At 40.4% G+C, this 26891-nt stretch overlaps 1 protein-coding gene across 2 annotated transcripts in view; it reads left to right on the top strand.

The window, feature by feature from the left end:
- Window positions 1-26891, top strand: part of LOC124596433 (COP1-interactive protein 1) — a 398432-nt gene that overhangs the window by 228647 nt on the left and 142894 nt on the right. For both annotated transcript variants that reach the window (XM_047135568.1, XM_047135569.1), the window contains exons 14-15: window positions 16396-16517; window positions 26585-26764. In XM_047135568.1, coding sequence (XP_046991524.1) covers window positions 16396-16517; window positions 26585-26764 — 302 coding nt within the window. The remainder of the gene's footprint in view (window positions 1-16395; window positions 16518-26584; window positions 26765-26891) is intronic.

The raw sequence follows: 26891 nt of genomic DNA on the forward strand, positions 1-26891 counted from the left end.
CGGCTGCATTAATTAGTACTATTCTTATAAGACTTTTGTGATTTCATGGAGTCTTGTGTTATTTATATGAACTGAGACATTATTCATGACTGTCTATTACCTTTAACTGTAAAATTTACTGTGTGCTTTAATTTGTGGCTTTCTGCATATGGGATATCTAATATTTTATCCTGTTCAACAAATATCCCATAGTTCCTCACTCCTACTAATTAAGTCATAATCATGCCCACAGGAAATGCAGTTAAAGTGTGTGCCTTATAATAAACATGCAATTGTTTGCTACCCTTGCTTAATGATAGTATGACAACTCGTTTGCTAGTTTCAAATCCATGCTGCTTTTACGATGTAATAGTGCAATTACAAGATCACACTTTTAACAAATAGTCCACAAACCAGAAACTATACCTATTGAATGAGATATAAACTTGCCATTGTTTTCTACTGCTGCTAACAATAATATGGCAACTTATTTGCTAGTTTCAAATTCCATGCTGACTCATAATGATATTAATTCATTTGCAAAGGTAACAGCTGTAACATGTTATCCACAAAGTAGAAACTATGTAGAATGAGACAGACAACTCTAAAAATGATAGAGCATTCCATGATGAAGCCTTAAGGTTAAAGAATTGGATATCAGTTTTCAATTTCAGTGCTGTAGGTTATACTACATAATATTCTATAATTTACATACACGTGTATATTTAATTTTTCACACAGCTTACAAAATCAGCATCTTATGCTAATTAGCAAATAACTGCCTGAAAGGTAAAATAGCATGACCACCAAACTTTCTGAGAAAAGTAATATTTGTTTATTTAAAATGACATTGATATGTTGTTAATCATAGAATTGGTAGATTACGACTTTTGCATATAAATATTATTTTTAGCATGCAAGCCTATTGTATTAGCAACACAATTCTTGATAGACTCATTACTCTTGTATATTACTGTCAAGATTAGTTTAGTTTAGATAAACTGTGACAGCAGTTGATGTCTTGGAAAGTTTCCATCTACTTATTTGTACATAAAAGTGCTTGACTGCACTTGAAAAAGAAGATAAGAGCTTGTTGAACTGCTTGCTTGTCATTCTTGAAGACTGGCTTTTAGTGAGTGTGTAAAATATTCCAGATAGAATAGATAGCAATGAGGAAGTTAAGTGGAAAAATTAGGCTCTTTTACATAAGTGATCCAATACATATCTATTTAATGTCTTTAGTGAGTATTTTTTTTTTTTTTTACTTCTATTTTATTTTTTGTGACGTAAAAGCCTGGGCATTTGTTCCATTAATGTGGGCATACAATTCCTACTGGCATCTGTGTTTTCTTTGTATTTGCTTGTATGTGATTTAAATGGGCATGAATCTGCTCAGTGTGCTATCCTTGCCACTAAGGGTTCACCTTTAAAGTGAGTGCTGAATTATTTTTGTAATTCTGTCAAAGGGAAAATTCATTTGAGACAGCAGAGAAATTATAAGAAGACAGAACAATTGGCCATTACTGACCTTCAGAAGGAGAAATTCCAAGTATATTGCCTACAGACATATATAAAAGTGTCCGCCCCGGTAGCTGAGTGGTCAGCGTGACAGACTGTCATCCTAAGGGCCCGGGTTCGATTCCCGGCTGGGTCAGAGATTTTCTCCGCTCAGGGACTGGGTGTTGTGTTGTCCTAATCATCATCATTTCATCCCCATCGACGCGCAGGTTGCCGAAGTGGCGTCAAATCGAAAGACCTGCACCAGGTGAACGGTCTACCCAACGGGAGGCCCTAGCCACACGACAGTTCCATTTCCATATATAAAAGTAGAAAAACTATCTTAATTTTTGGAGCTGTTAGTCCTTTCCTCAGGTTGGAGAAAGGGTGGGTTCAGGTTGGTCCATCTCAGCATCAGATGTGAGTGACATGTCCATCTTTTCCAGCCTTCGCCAACTCTTCCTCTCTGAGGAAGAAACTGACAATGACAAAAACTAGTGTAATTTTTTTGTACGGTCGAATTGTCTATCAACAGTACTTGAAAGTTCACACACACACACACACACACACACACACACACACACCGGATGTAACAAAGAATTATGGTGAATCCTTAAGAGCACATTTCTCATACTCAGTAGCAGAAAATATGTTATATGCACATGGGTTGGGGAACAATTTGTTTCCAAGATAGAAATCATTTTCTATAACTTTTCATAGTACATTAATAATAGGAAACACTTATAACTAGAATGCATCAGCCTGCCACATGAAACTGTTTTGTACAGGAAATATTCAAAATGCTCTCTTGGTTACGTCTGGTGAAGCTGTAATTGTAGGGTTCGTCACCAGTGTTTTATGTACCACTTCACCAAAGGTCCTGTTAATATGCAACTCACATCTTGCTTGTGCTGTTATGTGTCTCATATCACCACATTACTTTCACATAGCATCAACTGTGTAATTGATCATTACAAATGGGACAAGCATGGAACTATTTAATAGAGATCATCATGAGTTTGGTTTCTGATACAGTGCCCCGAAAGTGTACACAAATCTGGAGTTGACTATGCTGCTTAATGTTTGTAGTGTGATAGATTTCCAGAGCAGAAGTCCCCTGTCTGGCAGACATTTGATGGGTAGGAAGAGGTGTCCCAATTCGCTGGCCTCGACATTATTTAGACCTTTACACTCAAGGTTGTTATTTGTGTTGGCATTTTGTAATCAAACCCAGGTTAATATATCAGTGAAAATTATCAGTTTTTGAAAATATAATGTAACTGGATAGATAAAACTTTTGCTCGCCAAGTGGTGGGAAGAGAAATCATATATAAAGGTTTAGTAAATTTGCAAGCTTTTGGAGCCAGTGGCTCCTTCTGGCAGAAGGATTGAAGGGGAAGGAAAATGGAACAAGGAAGGGGACAGTGAAGTTTAGGAAATAGAGAGAGTTCAAGAAAGACACCCAGAACTCCGGGTCAGGGGAGACCTATTGTACAGGATGAGAAGGAAAGACTGATTGTTGGGGACTGCACCGGATGAGATCTGAAAAGCTTAAAGCTGGAAAATAGTAAAACAATCAAGACAGAGATTACTGACAATACATGGCGCAAGAATTAATAAGAGCAGAAAACCTTAAGTGCATTGTTTATGGTAGAGGTGGAGGGCAGGGAAAAATAGAGAGGTCAGAAAGTAAAAGATACAGAAAATTAAAAGTGAGCGTAGTATAACAATCAAGGCAGAGATTACTGATAATACATGGCGCAAGAATTAATAAGAGCAGAAAACCTTAAGTGCATTGTTTATGGTAGAGGTGGAGGGCAGGGAAAAATAGAGAGGTCAGAAAGTAAAAGATACAGAAAATTAAAAGTGAGTGAAAAAAAGGAAGTTACTGAGAAGAAATGCTGAGACCAAAGAGATAAATGTACATTAAGGTCAGGCAGCAGTCACCAACAATCAGTCTTCCCTTCTCATTCTCTCTGGTAAATCTCCCTTGACCCAGGGTCTTGACAACTTTTCTCACTGCTCCTCATTTCCTAAACCTCACCAGTCCTTCACCTTTAACACTTCTGCCAGGAGAAGGAGTCACTGACTCCAAAAGTTTGCAAATTTTAATAAATTTGATATGTATGTTTTCCTGCTGCCACTTGGTTGAGTATACTTTTTATCTATACAGTTACATTATATAGCTTCAAAAATTGAAAAATTGAGATAGTTCTACAGTTCAAATGTCTTGGAGAAATCATCAAGAAAAACTAAGGGAGAAAGAAACATGATTAAATAAAAACAACAAAGTGAAAAAAGCTCAATTTCCAATCTGGTCACCATGTAATAGGATACACTTGTCAGACATTAAGATCCAACACTAGAAAACTGCCAGTCTCTTAGAAGAAGTCACTTATGCTTGTGACATCCTATTACAACTTAAAAATGAAGGAAGAACAGATCAGGTCCTCAGAACTGAAAGAAAAATCATGACAATTGGAATAAATAAAAATATGTCAGTTCTGGAGGATTCGCCCCCCAACGAAACTGTCAACTGAGAGACTGACCTGGTCACCAACATAATGAAGAAGAAAAGAATGTCTTATGTCTTCCAGTGAAGCGTTGAGATCTACATCTACATCTATACATCTACTCTGCAAGCCATCATATGGTGTGTGGTGGAGGGTACCCTGTACTACTACTGCTAGTCCTTTCCTTTCCCACCTCACTCACAAGTAGAGCAAGGGGAAAATGGCTGACTGTGTGCCTCTGTATGAGCCCTAATTTCTCTATCTTATCTTATCTTTGTGGCCCTTATGCAAAATGTATATTAGCTGCAGTAGAATCATTCTGCAGTCAGCTTCAAATGCCAGTTCTCTAAATTTCCTTAATAGTGTTCCTCAAAAAGAACATCAACTTCCCACTAAGAATTGTCATTTGAGTTTCTGAAGCGTCACCATAATACTTGCAGGTTGACCGAACCTACTGCTAACAAACCTAGCAGCTTACCTCTGAATTCAACTATGTTACTGTGTCAAGCAGGACACTACTAACGCTTTACTCAAAGATTACAGGCCTGTTTCCTACTCATCTGCACTGACTTACATTTTTATACATTTAGAGCTAGCTTCCATTCATCATACCAACTAGAAATGTTGTCTAAGTCATCTTGTATATCTCCACAGTCACTAAATAACAACACCCCCCTATACACTACAGCACTGTCAGCAAACAAACACAGATTGCTGCCCACTCTGTCTGCCAGATCATTTATATATATAGAAAACATGTATAATATAAATATATATGAAAAATATATGGAAATAGTTCTAGGTAGGTATGTATCCACACTACACGTTAACCCTTACTTCAGACATATACTGAATTAATACGTCTGCCTGTGCGGCAGAGCAGAATGCGAGCTCAGTGTCTCAGGATAAATGTGTTTTGGAAAGGTGGGAGTCCTATCACACTTCCATGGGGTACTCCTGCTACCCTTGCTTCTGATGAACACTTGCTGCTGAGGACAGTGTACCAGGTTTTATTATGTAAGAAGTCTTTAAGCCTCTCACATATTGGGACCTATTCCATATTTAACAGTTTGCAGTGGAGCACTGTGTGAAATACTTTTCAGAAATCTGCAAATATGGAATCTGCATATTGCCCTCCTCTGTAGATTACTATATGTCATGTAAGAGGAGGGCAAGCTGAGTTCTGCATGAATGATGCTTTCTAAAACCTAGCTGATTCATTGACAGAACCTTTCTGTCCCAAGGAAATTTATTATATTTGAACTGAGAATATATTCAAGAATTCTGCAGCAAACCAATGTTAAGGATATTGGTCTGTAATTTTTCAGGTTCAATCTTTAACCTTCTTGTGTAAGGGAGTCACCTGCACTTTCTTCCAGTCACTGTGGACTTTGCACTGGACAAGAGAGTCATGATAAATGCAAGCTAAATAAGGGCCCATGCCAGTTTGTAAAACTGAATTGGGATTCCATCTGGACCTTGTGACTTATTTGTTTTCAACTCTTTCAGTTGCTTCTTTATGCCAGTGATGCCTATTACTATGTCCTCCATATGGGAGTCTGTGCGATGGCAAAAAGGTGGTATGTTTGTACAATCCTCCTATGTGATCTGTTGCTTAAATGTGAAATTTAAAACTCCTGGTTTCCTTCTGCTATCTTCTGTTGCCACACTGGACTGGTGAATAAGTGATTGGATAGAAGCCTTTGACCTGCTTAGTTATTTTACATAGGACCAGAATTTTCATGGGTTCTCAGCAAAATACACTCCTGGAAATGGAAAAAAGAACACATTGACACCGGTGTGTCAGACCCACCATACTTGCTCCGGACACTGCGAGAGGGCTGTACAAGCAATGATCACACGCACGGCACAGCGGACACACCAGGAACCGCGGTGTTGGCCGTCGAATGGCGCTAGCTGCGCAGCATTTGTGCACCGCCGCCGTCAGTGTCAGCCAGTTTGCCGTGGCATACGGAGCTCCATCGCAGTCTTTAACACTGGTAGCATGCCGCGACAGCGTGGACGTGAACCGTATGTGCAGCTGACGGACTTTGAGCGAGGGCGTATAGTGGGCATGCGGGAGGCCGGGTGGACGTACCGCCGAATTGCTCAACACGTGGGGCGTGAGGTCTCCACAGTACATCGATGTTGTCGCCAGTGGTCGGCGGAAGGTGCACGTGCCCGTCGATCTGGGACCGGACCGCAGCGACGCACAGATGCACGCCAAGACCGTAGGATCCTACGCAGTGCCGTAGGGGACCGCACCGCCACTTCCCAGCAAATTAGGGACACTGTTGCTCCTGGGGTATCGGCGAGGACCATTCGCAACCGTCTCCATGAAGCTGGGCTACGGTCCCGCACACCGTTAGGCCATCTTCTGTTCACGCCCCAACATCGTGCAGCCCGCCTCCAGTGGTGTCGCGACAGGCGTGAATGGAGGGACGAATGGAGACGTGTCGTCTTCAGCGATGACAGTCGCTTCTGCCTTGGTGCCAATGATGGTCGTATGCGTGTTTGGCGCCGTGCAGGTGAGCGCCACAATCAGGACTGCATACGACCGAGGCACACAGGGCCAACACCCGGCATCATGGTGTGGGGAGCGATCTCCTACACTGGCCGTACACCACTGGTGATCGTCGAGGGGACACTGAATAGTGCACGGTACATCCAAACCGTCATCGAACCCATCGTTCTACCATTCCTAGACCGGCAAGGGAACTTGCTGTTCCAACAGGACAATGCACGTCTGCATGAATCCCGTGCCACCCAACGTGCTCTAGAAGGTGTAAGTCAACTACCCTGGCCAGCAAGATCTCCGGATCTGTCCCCCATTGAGCATGTTTGGGACTGGATGAAGCGTCGTCTCACGCGGTCTGCACGTCCAGCACGAACACTGGTCCAACTGAGGCGCCAGGTGGAAATGGCATGGCAAGCCGTTCCACAGGACTACATCCAGCATCTCTACGATCGTCTCCATGGGAGAATAGCAGCCTGCATTGCTGCGAAAGGTGGATATACACTGTACTAGTGCCGACATTGTGCATGCTGTGTTGCCTGTGTCTATGTGCCTGTGGTTCTGTCAGTGTGATCATGTGATGTATCTGACCCCAGGAATGTGTCAATAAAGTTTCCCCTTCCTGGGACAATGAATTCACGGTGTTCTTTTTTCCATTTCCAGGAGTGTATTTTGGTTTGCCATGTTGATGTTAGCTATTGTATGTTTTACGTATCGATCGTTTTACAGGCGCAGGAAGCTCTACTAACTTTTGCCTGTTTCCATTTGTGCATTCTCATTTGAATCAAGAGTGTAACAGTCTTTGCTTTCTCAGCATTTTTCAAATTTTGTTATTAAACCATGGTGGGTCTTTCCTCTCATTAATCCACCCACTTGGCACATACTTATCCAGGGCATGATTTACAATCCATTTAAACATTGCACATAATTCCTCTGCATCCATCATCCTCAATCTAAATGACATCCATTCAGAGCCTAAGTGGAATGGTAAAAACTGCTTATCAGCTTCTTGTAGCAAAAATACTGTCCTACCCTCCTTGACTGATTTATTAACTTTAGTAACCATCATCACTATGATCACGTGATAACTAATCCTTGTCTCTATAGTGAAACTGTTGATAAGGTCAGGCTGCTTGTAGATGTGAGATCTAAAATATTTCCATTGTCGTTGTTGTGGTCCTCAGCCCAGAGACAGGTTTGATACAGCTCTCCATGCTACTCTATCCTGTGCAAGCTTCTTCATCTCCCAGTACCTACTGCAAACTACATCCTTCTGAATCTGCTAAGTGTATTCATTTCTTGGTCTTCCTCTATGATTTTTACCCTTCACGCTGCCCTCCACTACTAAATTGGTGATCCCTTGATGCCTCAGAACATGTCCTACCAACTGATCCCTTCTTCTAGTCAAGTTGTGCCACAAATTTCTCTTCTCCCCACTTCTATTCAGTACCTCCTCATTAGTTATGTGATCTACCCATCTAATCTTCAGCATTCTTCTGTAGCACCACATTTCGAAAGCTTCTATTCTCTTATTGTCTGAACTATTTATCGTCCATGTTTCACTTCCATACATGACTACACTCTGTACAATTACTTTCAGAAATAACTTCCTGACACTTAAATCTATACTCAGGATTAAAAAATTTCTCTTCTTCAGAAGTGCCTTGCCATTGCCAGTCTACATTTTATATCCTCTCTACTTTGACAACCATCAGTTACTTTGGTCCCCAAATAGCTTCACTCATCTACTGCTTTAAGCATCTCCTTTCCTAATCTCATTCCCTCAGCATCACCCGATTTAATTAGACTACATTCCATTAGCCTTGTTTTGCATTTGTTGATGTTCATCTTATATCCTCCTTTCAAGACATTGTCCATTCTGTTCAGCTGCTCTTCCAGGTCCTTTGCTGTCTCTGACAGAATTATAATGTCATCGGCAAACCTCAAAGTTTTTATTTCTTTTCATGGATTTTAATTCCTACTCCAAATTTTTCTTTTGTTTCCTTTGCCACTTGCTCAATATACAGATTGAATAACATCAGGGATAGGGTACAACCCTGTCTCATTCCCTTCCCAACCACTCCTTCCCTTTCATGCCCCTTGACTCTTATAACTGCCATCTGGTTTCTGCACAAATTGTAAATAGCCTTTCGCTCCCTGTATTTTACCCCTGCCACTTTTAGAATTTGAACGAGAGTATTCCAGACAACATTGTCAAAAGCTTTCTCTAAGAAAAGTTTTGCCTTTCCTTAATCTATCTTCTAAGATAAGTCGTAGGGTCAGTATTGCTTCATGTGTTCCAACATTTCTATGGAATCCAAACTGATCTTCCCTGTGGTTGGCTCCTAACAGTTTTTCCATTCGTCTGTAAAGAATTCATGTCAGCATTTTGCAGCCATGACTTATTACTATGATAGCTTTCTTTGGGATTGGAATTATTATATTCTTCTTGAAGTCTGAGGGTATTTCGCCTGTCTCATACATCTTGCTCACCAGATGGTAGAATTTTGTCAGGGCTGGCTCTCCCAAGGCTATCAGTAGTTCTAATGGAATGTTGTCTACTCCCGGGGCCTTGTTTTGACTTAGGTCTTTCAGTACTCTGTCAAACTCTTCACACAGTATCATATCTCCCATTTCATCTACATCTACGTCCTCTTCCATTTCCTTAATATTGTCCTCAAGTACATTGCCCTTGTACAGAACCTCTATATACTCCTTCCACCTTTCTGCTATCCCTTCTTTGCTTAGAACTGGGATTCCATCTGAGCTCTTCATATTCATACAAGTGGTTCTCCTTTCTCCAAAGGTCTCTTTAATTTTCCTGTAGGCAGTATCTATCTTACCCCTAGTGATATATACCTCTACATCCTTACACTTGTCCTCTAGCCATCCCTGGTTAGCCCTTTTGCACTTCCTTTCGATCTCATTTCTGAGACATTTGTATCCCTTTTTGCCTGCTTCATTTACTGCATTTTTATATTTTCTCCTTTCATCAATTAAATTCAAATCTCTTCCATTGCCCAAGGGTTTCTACTAGGTCTCATCTTTTTACCTACTTGATCCTCTGCTGCCTTCGCTATTTCACATCTCAAAGCTACTCATTCTTCTTCTACTATATTTCCTTCCCCCGTTCTTGTCAATCGTTCTCTAGTGCTGTCCTTGAAACTCTCTACAACCTTTGGTTTTTTCAGTTTATCCAGGTCCCATCTCCTTAAATTCCCACCTTTTTGCAGTTTCTTCAGTTTTAATCTACAGTTCATAACCAATAGATTGTGGTCAGAGCCCTCATATGCCTCTGGAGATGTCTTACAATTTAAAACCTGGTTCCTAAATTTCTGTCTTACCATTATATAATCCATCTGAAATCTTCCAGTGTCTCCAGGCCTCTTCCACGTATACAGCCTTCTTTCACCATTCTTGAACCAAGTGTTAGCTTTGATTAAGTTATACACTGTGCAAAATTCTACCAGGTGGCTTCGTCTTTCATTGTGTACCCCCACTCCATATTCACCCACTACTTTTCCTTCTCTTCCTTTTCCTACTATCGAATGCCAGTCACCTATGACTATTAAATTTTTGTCTCCCTTCACTATCTGAATAATTTCTTTTATATAATCATACATCTCATCAATCTCCTCATTGTCTGTGGGGCTAGTTGGCATATAAAGTTGTACTACTGTGGTAGGCATGGGCTTCATGTCTATGTTGGCTACAATAATGCGTTCACTATGCTGTTCATAGTAGTTTACCCACACTCCTATTTTTTTATTCATTATTAAACCTACTCCTGCATTACCCCTATTTAATTTTGTATTTATAACCCTGTATTCACCTGACTTATAAATACAAAATCAAATAGGGGTAATGCAGGAGTAGGTTTAATAATGAATAAAAAAATAGGAGTGCGGGTAAGCTACTACAAACAGCATAGTGAACGCATTATTGTGGCCAAGACAGACATGAAACCCACGCCTACTACAGTAGTACAAGTTTATATGCCAACTAGCTCTACAGGTGATGAAGAAATTGATGAAATGTATGATGAGATAAAATAAATTATTCAGGTAGTGAAGGGAGACAAAAATTTAATAGCCATGGGTGACAGGAATTCCAGAGTAGGAAAAGGGAGAGAAGGAAACACAGGGGCAGATGTGGACTCTGGCCACAATCTATTGGTTATGAACTGTAGATTAAAAATGAAGAAACTGCAGAAAGGTGGAAATTTAAGGAGATGGGACCTGTATAAACTCACTAAATGTAGAGAGTTCCAGGGAGAGCATAAGGGAGCAATTGACAGGAATGGGTAAAAGAAATACAGTAGAAGAAGAATGGGTAGCTCTGAGGGATGAAATAGTAAAGGCAGCAGAGGATCAAATAGGAAAAAAGACGAGGGCTAGTAGAAACCCTAGGGTAACAGAAGAAATATTGAATTTAATTGATGAAAGGAGAAAATACAAAAATGCAGTAAATGAAGCAGGCAAAAAGGAATACAAACGTCTCAAAAATGATATCGATAGGAAGTGCAAAATGGATAAGCAGGGATGGCTAGAGGACAAATTTAAGGATATAGGGGCTCATCTCACTAGGGGTACGATAGATACTGCCTACAGGAAAATTAAAGAGACCTTTGGAGAAAGGAGAACCACTTGCATGAATATCAAGAGCTTTGATGGAAACCCAGTTCTAAGCAAAGAAGGAAAAGCAGAAAGGTTGAAGGAGTATATAGAGGGTCTATACAAGGGCGATGTACTTAAGGACAATATTATGGAAATGGAAGAGGATGTAGATGAAGATGAAATGGGAGATATGATACTGCGTGAAGAGTTTGACAGAGCACTGAAAGACCTGAATTGAAACAAGGCCCCCGGAGTAGAGAACATTCCATTAGAACTACTGACAGCCTTGGGAGAGCCAGTCCTGACAAAACTCTACCATCTGGTGAGCAAGATGCATGAGACAGGCAAAATACCCTCAGACTTCAAGAAGAATATAATAATTCCAATCCCAAAGAAGGCAGGTGTTGACAGATGTGAAAATTACTGAACTATCAGTTTAATAAGTCACAGCTGCAAAATACTAACGTGAATTCTTTACAGATGAATGGAAAACTTATAGAAGCCGACCTCGCGGAAGATCAGTTCGGATTCTGTAGAAATGTTGGAACATGTGAGGCAATACTGACCCTACAACTTATCTTAGAAGAAAGATTAAGGAAAGGCAAACCTACGTTTCTAGCATTTGTAGACTTAGAGAAAGCTTTTGACAATGTTGACTGGAATACTCCCTTTCAAATTCTGAAGGTGGCTGGGGTAAAATACACAGAGCGAAAGGCTATTTACAATATGTACAGAAAGCGGATGGCAGTTGTAAGAGTCAAGGGGTATGAAAGGGAAGCACTGGTTGGGAAGGGATGTTATTCAATCTGTATATTGAGCAAGTAATAAAGGAAACAAAAGAAAAGTTCTGAATAGGTATTAAAATCCATGGAGAAGAAATAAAAACTTTGAGGTTCATCGATGACATTCTAATTCTGTCAGAGACAGCAAAGGACTTGCAAGAGCAGTTGATCAGAATGGACAGTGTCTTGAAAGGAGGGTATAAGATGAACATCAACAAAAGCAAAACGAGGATAATGGAATGTAGTCGAATTAAGTCGGGTGATGCTGAGGGAATTAGATTAGGAAATGAGACACTTAAACTAGTAGATGAGTTTTGCTATTTGGGAAGCAAAATAACTGATGATGGTTGAAGAAGAGAGGATATAAAATGTGGACTGGCAATGGCAAGGAAAGCGTTTCTGAAGAAGAAAAATTTGTTAACATTGAGTATAGATTTAAATGTCAGGAAGTCGTTTCTGAAAGTATTTGTATGGAGTGTAGCCATATATGGAAGTGAAACGTGGACGATAAATAGTTTAGACAAGAAGAGAACAGAAGCTTTCGAAATGTGGTGCTACAGAAGAATGCTGAAGATTAGATGGGTAGATCACATAACTAATGAAGAGGTATTGAATAGAAGTGGGGAGAAGAGTAGCTTGTGGCACAACTTGACTAGAAGAAGGGATTGGTTGGTAGGGCATGTTCCGAGACATCGAGGGATCACCAATTTAGTATTGGAGGGCAGCGTGGATTATAAAAATCATAGAGGGAGACCAAGAGATGAATACACTAAGAAGATTCAGAAGGATGTAGGGTGCAGTAGGTACTGGGAGATGAAGAAGCTTGCACAGGATAGAGTAGCATGGAGAGCTGCATCAAACCAGTCTCAGGACTGAAGACCACAACAACAACAACATTCACCTGACCAGAAGTCTTGTTCCTCCTGCCACTGAACCTATTCCCATTATATCTAACTTTAACCTATCCATTTTCCTTTTTACATTTTGTAACCTACCTGCCCTATTAAGGGATCTGACATTCCATGCTTTGATATGCAGAATGCCAGTTTTCTCTCTTCTGATAATGACGTCCTCCTGAGTAGTCCCCACCCAGAGATCTGAATGGGGGACTATTTTACGTACAGAATATTTTACCCAAGAGGACACCACCATCATGTAGCCATACAATAAAGCTGCATGCCCTGGGGAAAAGTTACAGCTGTAGTTTCCCCTTGCTTCCAGCTGTTCACAGTACCAGCACAGCAAGGCCGTTGTGGTTAATGTTACAAGGCCAGATCAGCCAAACATGCAGACTGTTGCCCGTGCAATTACTGAAAAGGCTGCTGCCCCTCTTCAGGAATCATACATTTGTATGGCCTCTCAACAGATACTGCACCATTTTGGTTGGTCCTACGGTACGGCTATCTGTATCGCTGAGGCACGCAAGCCTCCCCATCTATGGCAAGGTCCATGTTTCATGGGGAGATATTTGTCTGCTTTTAGTTAGACAGTTTTCCAAAAATGTGTCCAACAGTACTTCATGAGACTGGATGTCCATACTTACTGCAATGAATGCATAGACTTCCCAGTCTATAGTCTGCAGGTCAAAGTAACCTCCGCCTAATGTTGCATTATCTGGTTATTTCTGCACTACTGAGCATAGAGTTTCTTTGAATGACTCTGAATCTGCCACAGAAGAATCAGGTGGCTAGTAAAAACATCCAGCAATTAACCTGACTTCACGTAGACCTGTTATACGCGTCCACATAATTTCATCATCACGCTAAAATTCAACCTCAGTAGAGGCAATACATTTGTCGACTGCTATGAATATTGTCCCTCATAGGGCATCTAATCTGTCTGTATGATATTTATTCCGTGACTTGCTAAACATTTCAGAGCTTTTTAGTAAGGGTTTCAGCCAGCTCTTGGTCCCAAGAATAATTTAGGCATGACAAATATCCTGAAGAGTAGTAAATTTGGGAACTTTGTTATGAATACTACAACAATTTAGTGATAAAATCTAGACAGTTTAGTGTGTTTACCTTGAATGTGGTGTACTTTCACTATCTGCATATCGACTCCCATATGTTCATCAGAATACTTCAAACCACCACCTAACTCCAAAAAAACCCATATGCGCTCCACAAGTCCTCTGCTGCCTTAGTAGCTGCTTCCTTTGTGTAGTGCATCCCTGACCTATCAAGGGGAGTCCCACAATTCCCCACTGATATTGCAATTCCTGAAATCTCCAGCCAAGACTGTTACAAAGCCAACAAAGCCTGTGGTTGAGGTATTGTAGGTGCTGCAATATTTGTACTAGCAGTGCGCCCCCTTCCAGCTGCCTGCCAGTGGCTTCATTCTGTCCAGCTGACAGGTGGGGAGGAATGTTAGGCTGCAGTGGTGGGCTGTCGAGTGTGCCAGAGGCTGCACTCTCATCTCTAACTGGACATTCCTGATGTGTCTCATGTGCTGGGCAGTGCTGAATGCACTCTTGTCATATTGCTGATAATGTGGGATTCCACACCACACTAAGTTGGTATCCTTCATCGCTATTGACAGGGTTCTCATGAATCCTTATTTATGTGGATTCCTTTATAATGCTGTCCCAATAGCAGGTTGCTTTGTCTAGCACTTTGATGTTCTGAAACTCAAAGATTTGGTTTCCCTTGACATTATGCTACGCTACCACTGATTTCTCTCTGTCCTCCTCTAATACATGCCTAATGTGCTCCTCATAGCATTTCGAAATACATCTCTGTGTTTGTCCGATCTACAGTTGTTTCCCTTTCTTGTACATACTAATAAAGAAGAAGGCAGATGGTACACTGGACTGTGCAGTATATAGGAAGGAGACCACACAGACCTGTTCCACGATGCTACAAGCTGCTACCATTCAGTGCAGTGGCACACAGTGGCACTACCCTGGTAGATGGGGTGCACGTCAAATGAAAGCCACCCAGCCAAATTACAGCACCTGAATGAAGTGTTCTGCAGAACTGGGTACAGTGAACTTCAGATTAGTAGGGCATTATTTGAGAAGAGAAAAGATGCAGATAACTGGGGAGAGGGAGAAGAAGACAAGAGACTCGCTTTCCTTCCATACTTGTGACCTCCCTTATTCAAATTGTAAGGCTGCTTGAAAAATCTGACATATAAACTGTCCTCTGACAACTTTCTAAGACGAAAGGATACCTTCACTCTGCAGAAGACCCACTAAAACTGAGCATGTCTGAGACATACAGCATCGCCTGTGAATGTGACCAACAATACAGTGGGCAAATGCAGCACTGTAGTGTGTAACACTGCAAGGAGCACATTAGGCATGTATGACTGGGACATACAGAGAAGTCAGCAATAGCAGAGTGTAGTTTCAAGGAAGACCACACCCTTGACTTTCATATCACCAAGATGCTATGCCTAACAATTGGCTATCGGAGCACAATTATAAAGAACTCCATAGAAATAAGGAGTTACAAAATTCTGGTCAATAGGGATGAAGGATACCAACTTAGTGCAGCATGGGTGTTGGTGTTAATATGATGAGATCATGTTCAGCACCATCCAGCATGCAAAACTCATCCAGAATGTCCAGACAGACATACAAGTGCATCCTCCAACACACCTGCTACCCCACCACAGCAGCCTCACTGCCTCCCTGCCTGTCAATCGGACAGCACTGAAGAATCAGTCCATCTGATAACTGTGTAAGTATAAGTTGTTAGAATTTTCATTTCTTTAAATAGTTTGTTTGCAGAGGTCTTCAGTTTTATTAACATATGTTCCTGATGCAGCCCAGATAAATCATTTGTTAGAGTATTTTGAAAGCCAGATACGATTGGCAAAGCTGTACGTGATTATTTGTCGATTGAGACTCCACAATTCTTTCTAAAACAGGAGTGTAAAGATACATTAATTTTATAGCTGAAAACAGCATACAAACAGCTTGTTTTTAAAGTAAAACCAACTTTTTTTTCAAAATACAGCATGTGCTCAACAGTAATAGTAGAAATCACATTTATGAGCTGGATTTGTGACATTAATGCACTACCATATCCCTATTGAACAGATTTTGTTGAGATTAGTGAAATTTTAAATTTAATCTGTTAGTTCCATTTTTGTTGTAACATTCATGACTCCTCGCTTCAAGAAATCTAAGAAAGGTAGCACCTAACACCAATATGCAAAATTTACTTTAGTTAAATAGGAACTATGCATTGTTACAGGTACTAATGTATATTGTGTTACATTTTTTTACCACTCTTGATTTCTTTAGCCAGTTTTCAATGTTGTTAATTGTGTTATATTTGGAATAGGTTGTGTATACTTTTCACTTACATAGGTGCCTAAATGTACATAGTTGTTATGTGTTATGTGTTGTTATGTGATGAAACCTATATCATGTGCATTATTGATGAACGATAAGTAAATATGAATATAAATGCAGTTCCTCACTATCACTATTGTCATTATGTTGATATTGTGTACAGAGAGAAAATATCATTTGATTTAAGGTCATCGAAACAGTCCAGGTCCTGCTCGATTGACACCAGAGCCTCCAATAGAGAAAGATGAGGGTATATCAGATGAAGAGGACCCAGCAGAGTTGCGGTTGCTACTTGAACTCAATGAGCAGGTGAGCTCATACTGTGCCTATGATAAATAGCTTCAATATGATCTTATCATGCGCATTATTTTTGTTGGATTTATATGAATACATTAGTTCATCCTTATAGTATACAGTTTCCTTCCTGGATGACCACTGCAGCTGATGGTTTGAAATCCAGTTTCATGCATAGAAAGGAAGTACAAAAATTATGTGACAAGAGACAGCTAGGTATTGTAAACAATGAAAATAATAAGAGCAATGATTATTAGTATTTGATATATATTTACTTAAGGGCATGCTGCTGGAAGAATAAATTTTGCACAACACAAGCAAGATAATCAAATGCTGTCTGTGTTGTGAGAGATGTCATCGAAGGGGCTGGTGGGAGATGTCATTGAAGGGGCTGGTGGTGGTAGTGGTCACGGAGTGGAAGGGATTAGGATTGTGATCTGTTTCACAGAGAAGTTTAAAAATTGAAAAAAATGAAATTGAAGAAATTGAGATAGCCTGCTAATGTCTTTTAAAACCAGAGATAAAAAGTAAGTTATGTCAACATAAAATATTAAGAGAATAACATGTTAGAGTACATTTGCAATATTTAGAAATCTCTCTCTCTCTCTCACACACACACACACACACATTAAATGTGAAACAGTGGAAACTCCAGGTTGGAGTCAGGAAAGATATATTGCTACTTACTGTAGAGATGAGATGTTAAGTTGCAGACAGGCACAACTAAAAGACAGTTACACATTAATGCTAGTCCAAGCTGCCAGAGATGGTGGTCATGTGTGCATGAGGTGTGCTCTTATGTGTGAATGAATATGTGCGTATGTTTCTTTTTATGATGAAGGCTGCGACCAAAAGCTAATGTGGTAAGTGCCTTTTAGTTGTGCCCGTCAACAACTAAATGTGTCATCTTTATGGTAAACTTTGTTAATACATTATGTATAGACATTTTTGTCACTTGTAACTTGATTGAAACATTAAATTTTGATTCATCACGTTACACACTTGAAGTGGTTAACATGCGGAGCATGAATTGAAGTCTTGTTTAATGTGTGTTGTTACCATTGTCTACATTGGTGAACCCTCATCATTCACCTGCAGTGTATTATAGGGCTAGTGTAGGAGATCAGTCTGTGGATGAAATGTGTGTCCATATATACCTAACTGTAGGTGAGGCACATGACTGAGTGAAAGGGACCTTTTCTCCATTTAGTCTATATGTTTATTAAAATTTCTTTTTAGCTATACAACCAGAGATAAAAAGTAAACTAAGGGTAGTTTGAGCTTAAAAAGCCAGTTTTGATTGTTCACCCAAGTGTCATGCATACTAATACTGTTATGTCAGCTACTATGGGAGTCAGCACTGACACAAACAAGGAAGGAAAGAAGTTGCAATTGCTGGTGGCAGGAATCCAAAATGATCTGTACATAACATATGCAGACTAATAGAACACTTTATTTCTAAAAAGGAGGGAAACATAACTTCTCATTAAGAGGTGGCATAATGCGCTTCCTGTGCCTCCTATCTGTAATTACTTTTACACACTATTACTACTGTAGTATGCAGGCTAAGTATCATCTTCCTGTTACTCAGTACTGATGCTCTTGAAGTCTGTGACCGAACTGAGGTCTGACCAGCTATGGGTGGCTCATTAAGTCAGCACTCAGAGGGGGTGCTGAACTCTGTCTTCCTGGAGGTTGTGCTGCCTGCTCTTTCCATTGGCATGCAGGTCAGCACCTTCTTGATGCCGTTTTGCAGTGCTGTGCTGGTCAGTTTGCAGTTGATGCTTTAGAACTGGACAAATACGACAGCAGATTCATATTGATTTCCACACCATCAAAAACAATAACATATTGGCTGAATCCATTATATTTTCATGTGTATGACATCGTAGCATACATATTCAAAACTGACCCTTTAAGCTGAAACTTGTGTAACTAAAAAGAGGTCTTAATAAATATGCTGCCTTAGTGGAAAATTAGGAAATGAGACACTTAAAGTAGTAAATGAGTTTTGTTATTTGGGGAGCAAAATAACTGATGATGGTCGAAGTAGAGAAGATATAAAATGTAGACTGGCAATGGCAAGGAAAGCGTTTCTGAAGAAGAGGAATTTGTTAACATAGAGTATAGATTTAAGTGTCAGGAAGTCGTTTGTGAAAGTATTTGTATGGAGTGTAGCCATGTATGGAAGTGAAACATAGACGATAAATAGTTTAGACAAGAAGAGAATAGAAGCTTTCGAAATGTGGTGCTACAGAAGAATGCTGAAGATGAGATGGGTAGATCACATAACTAATGATGAAGTATTGAACAGAATTGGGGAGAAGAGGAGTTTGTGGCACAAGTTGACAAAAAGAAGGGACCGGTTAGTAGGACATGTTCTGAGGCATCAAGGGATCACGAATTTAGCATTGGGGGCAGCGTGGAGGGTAAAAATCGTAGAGGGAGACCAAGAGATAAATACACTAAGCAGATTCAAAAGGATGTAGGTTGCAGTAAGTACTGGGAGATGAAGAAGCTTGCACAGGATAGGGTAGCATGGAGAGCTGCATCAAACCGGTCTCAGGACTGAAGACCACAACAACAACAACATAGTGGAAAATGTCACCTTCATTCGACAGATTTATTGGTCCATGAAGCAGATGTAGATCAAGGTTGCGTTTACCATAGTTTCCTTCTTTGCTGAGCTTCAATCACCTGTCTTGTACAAACAGAGAAATTTACAGCTTATATGGTTGAGTGGCACAGCTTTTGTTTTTCTATCAGAGCATCCCAAATATTAGAAGTTATCTGTGCTTTTTAAGGTCTTTTTAAGCTGCTCCTTGTAACCCTTTAGAGTAGCATGTCGAGCTCCCCCACCAATACTGGGGTCACCATACAGGTTTTATGAAGGAAGTTTGTCATCAGTAACGTGCAGGATGTGGCTGATCTATTTAATACTGCACACAAAAACGGTGGATTTTATACTGTATGTCCTTGGCTTAGTACATCCATGTGAAACTGAATACTAACACTCCCATTCAATGTTTGTCTGTTAGTTGTGAGGGGCAGTGATGAACACCCACCTCTATGAGACCATGGAATAGTTCCATTCAGAAGTAACAACCACATACATCCTGACATTTATCCCACTGTGTTGATGAGACGATCAAGTCCTGTTTCATAGAACTCAGATGACTACTGACAGATCCACTTCCTCATCCAACTGAAACTGGTGTCTATGCAAGTCTTTCTTCAGGTCATGAGAATGTGAAAGTAACACAGTGAACGATGTGTGCAGTATGGAGGATGTTGCAGTGTTTCCCAACCAAATCACTGAGGCATAGCCTTCATCCAATTGGCAGTGAGAGGGCTGGCTGGCTTTATGGTGCAACAGGATGATGCTGTATGACAGCATTCCTGGACATTTTTTACTTTATGACCCATTGCATTTTCTGGAAAGTGTCTTCATAGCATTGTGCATTGATTGCAGTTCCACGCCAAAGGAACGTGAAGAGCAGGGGGCCCATGCAGTCTAAGAAGAGGATCATCCTGACTCTACCCTAACATTTGGAAAAAGGCTTTGGATTTCTTTGGTGGGAGAGATGTGGGATGTTTAAACTGTTGGCTTGGCCGTTTGCCCTCAGATTTGAAATGGTGGTATCATGTAGGGTCATGATGTTCTTCTTTGACTATAGGGGTCCTCTGGTCATCGAGTTCATTGAGCGTGGAACCAAAATCAGTCATTGAGCTTGGAACCAAAATCAATGCATAGTTCTATGAGATAGAATCATTCTGCTGCATGATAGTGCCTGCCACCACACTGCCAATTAGATGAAGGCTACACTTCAGTGACTTGGTTGGTAAACACTGCAATATCCTCTGTACCTCCAGGATAATTCACTATGTGATTCTCACATCTTTGGTGATCTGAAGAAAGACATACTTGTATATTAGTTTCAGTCAAGCGAGGAAGTGTAAGAATGGGTGTGGTGGTGGACTTATCAGTGACTGACCACATTCTATGAAACAGGAACTGTTGACCTCATCTTCCAGTGGGATGAATGCCTTAATTCATATGGTGATTGCATTTGAATGGAACAACTCCATGGTCTCATTGTGATGAAGTTTAGGGTTTCACTTGAGGGTGTCTTATATTTTCACATTCTATGGATTTCATATGATGTAGAATGAGTCATTTTACATTCGCATTACAAATTAATTTGTAAATATGGCTACAGTTGTAGGGTTTCATTTCAGGGTGTCTTATAGTTTCATGTTCTATGGATTTCATAATGATGTAGAATGAGTCATTTTACATTCACATTATAAATTAATTTGTAAATATGGCTACATGCTGGACATTTAGAAGTTGTATTATTGTAAGTTACACAAATGTGAGTTAGTAATTCCCACCCACCAACTGTTACACTTTAAAATAAAATAAATTCTTCTATGGAACTGGAGGATTTCTCAAGGAGAAACTTTTTCAATTTGTTTTCAAATTTTACTTTGCTGTCTATCAGACATTTTATATAAAAAATTTTAGTTGCAGTACTGTGCATCCCTTTTTGTGCTGAAGGCAACATTTATGTGATGTAATGGATGTCATTTGTCCTTCTGGTGTTGTAATTATGTGCATCATTGTTCCTTTTGAGCTGCAGTGGATTGTTTACAAGAAACTTCATAAGTGGTCAGTATCTGCTGGTAAAAGCAATTCTGTTCTATGATGTCATGATGTAAATAATTAGTGCTGCAAAATTGGGACAATAACTGCCTGGGCCACTGTTAATTTAGCACTTATTTGCAAATCTTTATTGAAAAAGACATAATGTGAGATGCATCTAAAGGCTGCATGGGTAGCACAGATTTTTTGTATACCTTTCAGAAGCACGGTGATACAAGAGAATGTTTCCAAGGTGGGAGATGAAGTCTGTCTGCTTCAGATGAGTATTGGAGATTATAGTAATCATAGTCTGCAAGAGAAATTCCAGAGACAAGCTGTGTTAGTACACTGGTTTACTGAGATTTCAAAGTCACCCCAAATCATTCATCAACACTCCTGAAGCAGTTGACAGAAAATGCAGTTCTTCATGTGTATGAGCCAGAGAAGCATTGTCATTTATATTCTGTCTCTCTGTTATGCTAGTGACCACGTCCAATCTTTTTGGCCAAAGTCTGGCTTGATTAAAAAGTCATCCACCAAAACAGAACTTATTTCCACTCTGTCGTTGTGGTCATGTCTCTTACTCATAAGTGTAAGGAAAGAGCATATGTTTTAGCACATAGCACCTTTAAGCCTATTTCGAATTGGATATTTCACTAACATGTCACTATGGTGCAGCACTTGACCAGTATTATTATTGTAGAGTGTTCTGATCAGCACTACAGCATAGCACTGATATTTGGAAAGTATTCTTGCCCAGATAGTTAAGGAAACAATTCTGCCATTTCTCTCCCATTTGTATGTATCAATCCTTTAGTGTTTGTATAGCAAGTGTTGTTTTCAGCATAGAATGTGATTACTGTTTTGTAAATAATATTGTTTTGTAATATATCAGATTACTGATGTATGTATTATAAGAATGGTAAATTTTCTTTTAAAACAAACAAGTAATATGAAATACTCTTCACAGTTTAGTCATCTGTCTCTAGAAGGTCTGTTTATAAATGACTAAGAGATTAATTTAAGAGTAATAAAGGTAACAACTTATTAAATAGTAGATGCACTAAGTTGTTGGAAGGTGCACAAACAAGACTGAAAACTTCACTAGGATTAGGATAAATCCTTTTTTGGGTTAGAGTACACACACACACACACACACACACACACACACACACACACACACATATCTATATAGCATTGTGTCAGCTAAATAAGCAATAGAGTATTGTGTATTCAGCCAACCCCTCTCAGGAGACACCGCCTTAGAGTAGCACTGTCTGTGCAGGCTAGAGGGTTTGCGTGCTCCAGGGAAGCAGAGGATCATGCCAGCGGTAGTGTAGCTACTGGCAGGGCCTCCCAAGCTGGACAGACCTTTGCAGAGGAGCCAGACAAAGTGCGTCTCACAACGCCCTTTCTTTCTTTTTGTCCTATCCCGTTTCCCATGTCTTCAGTGATACAGATTTCATTAGCACTGGCATGCCATTTGTAAAGGAGAGGGACAACTCCAAATTGAAACCCGGAATCGTCATTTCCATTAGGCACAAGTACGGTCCAACCAGTAAACAGCGGCAATTACCTGCAGCCAAACTGACCTCGCACGTTGCATATTATTGCTCCTGTGGAACCAGTCAGCTAGGCCGAGAGGGTGGCATGAGTAGTGGGCAAGCTCACTGTCACCTAAAATCTGCATCCCAGGTGCAGTAGCATCCACGGAGAGGACACTCCATCAGTGTGAAACAACATGGATAGTGGCAGTTACTGGTCAGAAGCTCACTCTAATGGGTGCAGGAGTGGGCACCAGGGGTCGCTATTGACAGTGGGAGGGCCCATCGTAGATCCACTGGCCAGTCACCCCCACTTCAAGCTGGGCAGCCCCCAGTCAGTTAGGTACTGGCCTGTCCTGGTGCCGATTGTTCCATTGGGTGTTTGTAACAGTAGCACTGCTAGAAGTTATCACCATAATATCTCACACTGCTGCTACAAAAATAAAAAATAAAAATTAAAATAAAATAAAAAGTAAAGATATTTCATTATGCATCAGTACACGGAACATTTGCACTATGCTGCAAGGCTTCCTGGACAGCTGTGGAGGCTCACAAGAGCTACACGAAATGGCTGCTATTGACTTAGAGCTAGTCCAACTCTATATCACTATAACAGCACTGGGGAAACCAGGCTACCAGAAGAAGTCTCAATACGGGAAACAAACTTCACTTTTTTCTGGAAGGGCAAAGATGTTGCTAGCCCCAGACAGCACGGAATCTGCTTTGCTGTCCGCAGTGACTTGCTGTGTTGTACCGAAAACCCAATTGGGATCTCAGACTGCATTATGACTGTGTTTCACAACAAATAGTGGACTACTGTTGCTGATATCTATACATGCACCAACACGTACCTCAGCTGTAGATGCCAAGTATCAGTTTTATGAACAACTCATTGATGTGGTACAAGTAATGCACTCTGGGGACCGTCTGTGCATCCTTGGTGATTTCAATGCTTGTATTGGTTGTGATTTTGCCATTTGACCTGACTGCCTAGGCAAACACGGAGTGGGCAAGATAAATAAAAATAGTCTATGGTTGCTTGAATTCTGTGCAAAGTATCAGTTGTGTGTCACCATTACATACTTAAAAGGCAAACTGAACCACAAGGTTTCCTGGATGCACTCCCGCTCAAAACGTTGGCACCAATTAGGTCTTATTCTAACTAAAAGGAAAGATCTACATTACTTTCTTTATTCATGTTCTTTTCTTAGTGCAGACTGTGACATGGATCATGCACTTGTATTGACAAAAGTACGCATCGAGACTAAAAATTTTCACTCTTCCAGAACACCTTGCAAAACAAAAATTAATCTTTTCCATACAAGAAACACTGCTGCAGTAGACGTATATAGTGATAAGATATCAAAAGAGGTGGATCCCTGGGACCCAGCCACTCTTATTTTTGAAGACTAGCAGAAGATAATATCATTTCTTACCGTTACGGCTGGAAATGTGTTCAGTAATCTGGAAGCAAAATCGCTGGATTGGTTCATCGAGAATGTAGATGACCTGAAACCTCTCCTTGAGGCTAAGTGTCAGGCCACTGTTATCTGGCATAAAAACCCCTGCAATTCTACATGCAGGGAACTAAGCAAAGCAAAGGCAGCTGTTCAACACACTGTCTGCAACTGCATCAATTCCTATTGGGAACAACTTTGCACTGGCATACAGGAGTGTTTCAATGCTGGCGACATTGGTGGTGTGTACTTGGGCATCAAACAGGCCATTGGACCCATTCCAAAGAAGATTGTACCACTCAAGAAAATAGATGGAAAAGTCATCACAGATTGAAACCATCAATTGCACCATTGGGTAAAACATTACTCCAGCCTATACTCACATCCCATCAACATTAGTCCAAATGCAATGGAAGAAATTCCTCAGATAACACCTTACCATGACTTGGATATCATGTCTGCTATGGAGGAGCTTCAAAGAGCAATTGCACAGCTTAAATGTGGGAAGTGCCCTGGCAAAGGCAACATCTCCACAGAAATTGTAAAACTTAAGCCAGTTTTTCCGCTGTTTTTCAACCTCTTACTGAAATGTTGGGCTGAGGGTATTGTACCGCAAGAAATGCACAATGCTAATATTGCTACTTTATACAAAGGTAAAGGTGATCACAGCAATTGCAACTATCACTGTGGAATCTCACTTCTGAGTATACCTGGAAAAACATTTGCCTGTGTTGTGTTGGGCAGACTTCAGAAGCTTGCTGAGCACATATACCCTGAGGAACAATGCAGGTTTTGTCCCCAACAATCTACAGTTGATATGATCTTCAGAGTCTGGAAAATTAAGAAAAAGTGCCACAAGCAGAAAACCCCTCTGTTCATTGCCTTTATTGAACTGAACAAGGCTTTCGACACAGTCAGCAGAGAAGGACTGTATGCAGTACTTTTAAAAGATATGGAAGATGCTGTGGTCTTCGACGGAATCACATCTAACCCATTTGCTGTGAAAAGAGGGGTTTGTCAAGGCTGCGTGTTGGCTCCCACTCTGTTCAATATTTTTTTATCAGCTCCCCTAAAAGTCGCTTTTGGTGAAACTAACCTGGGCATTCATCTGTATACCAGAGATGATGGGAAACTCAACACTTCTCTACCCAGATCCAAGTGCTTCCAAGAAGACTTCCTTGTAAATAGCCTTTTATTTGCTGATGATGCTGCATTTGTAGTACATACTCAAGATGATCTGCAAGAGTTCGTGGATAAATTCTCTACTGCATGCAAGCTCTTCTCCATGTTTATAAATGTAAAGAAGACAGTTGTCATGGCACAAGGTTATACAGATCTGTCAGTCATCAAACTGGACAGCTTCTTGCTGAAGGTAGTCAATAAATTCTGCTATTTTGGTTCAGTAATGACAGAAGATCTCTCCCTGGATGACAAGATAAATGCATGAATAGGAAAGACTGCCAGCACTTTTGGAAAGTTCCACACACAAGTATGGGTCAACAAACATCTTACATTGTCACCAAAATTACTTGTGTATCGATCATGTGTGCTGAGTACTCTTGTGTATGGAGCTGAGACTTGAACTCGTATGGCAAACAGGAATGGAAGCTCAACACCTTTCAGCTGCAGCGCTTACAAGTATCTTGGGAATATTATGGAAGGATCATGTGACAAATGATATGGTTCTGAAAACTGCAAAACAACAGAGTATCACTGCCATGCTCAAGCAACGTCACCTGTGGTGGTTAGGACATCTGCATCATATGGACCACTCCCATCTGCCCCGGTGCACGTTACTCAGTGAAATAGCAGGAGTCAAGAGACCTCATGGAAGACCTTCACTATACTTTAGGGATTGTATCAAGCATGATGTGTGCACATTTGATGTTGACAGTGACAAGTGGGAGCAACTTGCTGACGATCGCAGCAAATGGAGGAAACTGACTGCGGATGGAAGCAAGATGCATGACCAAGTATAGTTTAACAACTTAGCTGCAAAACTATCATGCAGACATGAGCTTATGACTAACCCTTCTGCTGGAGTGGCTCATATTTGTCTCAACTTTGGGTGCCAAGTCAGCTCTCGCGTTGGTTTTCTGAGCCACCAGCAGAAATGTCTCAATGACGCCACTTGAATCTTCCAACAAGAAGCACCAGGCCATTAAAATTCAGTCAGCATATTGTGGCTGTGTGTGTGTGTTTGTGTGTGTGTGTGTGTGTGTGTGTGTGTGTGTGTGTGTGTGTCAATGACTCGATAGCTCTACTGCTTGGAGCTTTGTTACCTTTATTCCTAATTTTTTAAAATTCTGTCACAACTTTCCATACCATATATACCAAGAAATTATGTAGTTGAAAATTAAGAAATAGTTCAGCTGTTCATAACTTACTTAATTAGTAAAAAGTTATATTTTTAAAATCATATCTTTTTTTATACAGGAAGCTGCTGTTTTACGGAGAAAGGTTGAAGAACTTGAGAAAGAAGGAGAAACATTAAAGAAGAAAGTTAAAGACCTACAGGACAAATTAACAGCCAAAACAACACGTAAAAGTGCAGCTGCCATTACAACACCAGAACCTGCTAAGGGAAGTGATGTACTGTACGAACAGAAAATTAAGGTAGACAAATTTATATTTTCTTTAAATCATTATAAATAATTGTGTAAGATTTTACACTCACTTAATTTTTGTTCTGTAGGATAAAATAGACAATAGGAAAAATGTATCCTAATTGCCACACAGTTAT

Source organism: Schistocerca americana, chromosome 2, assembly GCF_021461395.2.
Source record: "Schistocerca americana isolate TAMUIC-IGC-003095 chromosome 2, iqSchAmer2.1, whole genome shotgun sequence".
Classification (NCBI taxonomy): Eukaryota; Metazoa; Arthropoda; class Insecta; order Orthoptera; family Acrididae; genus Schistocerca; species Schistocerca americana.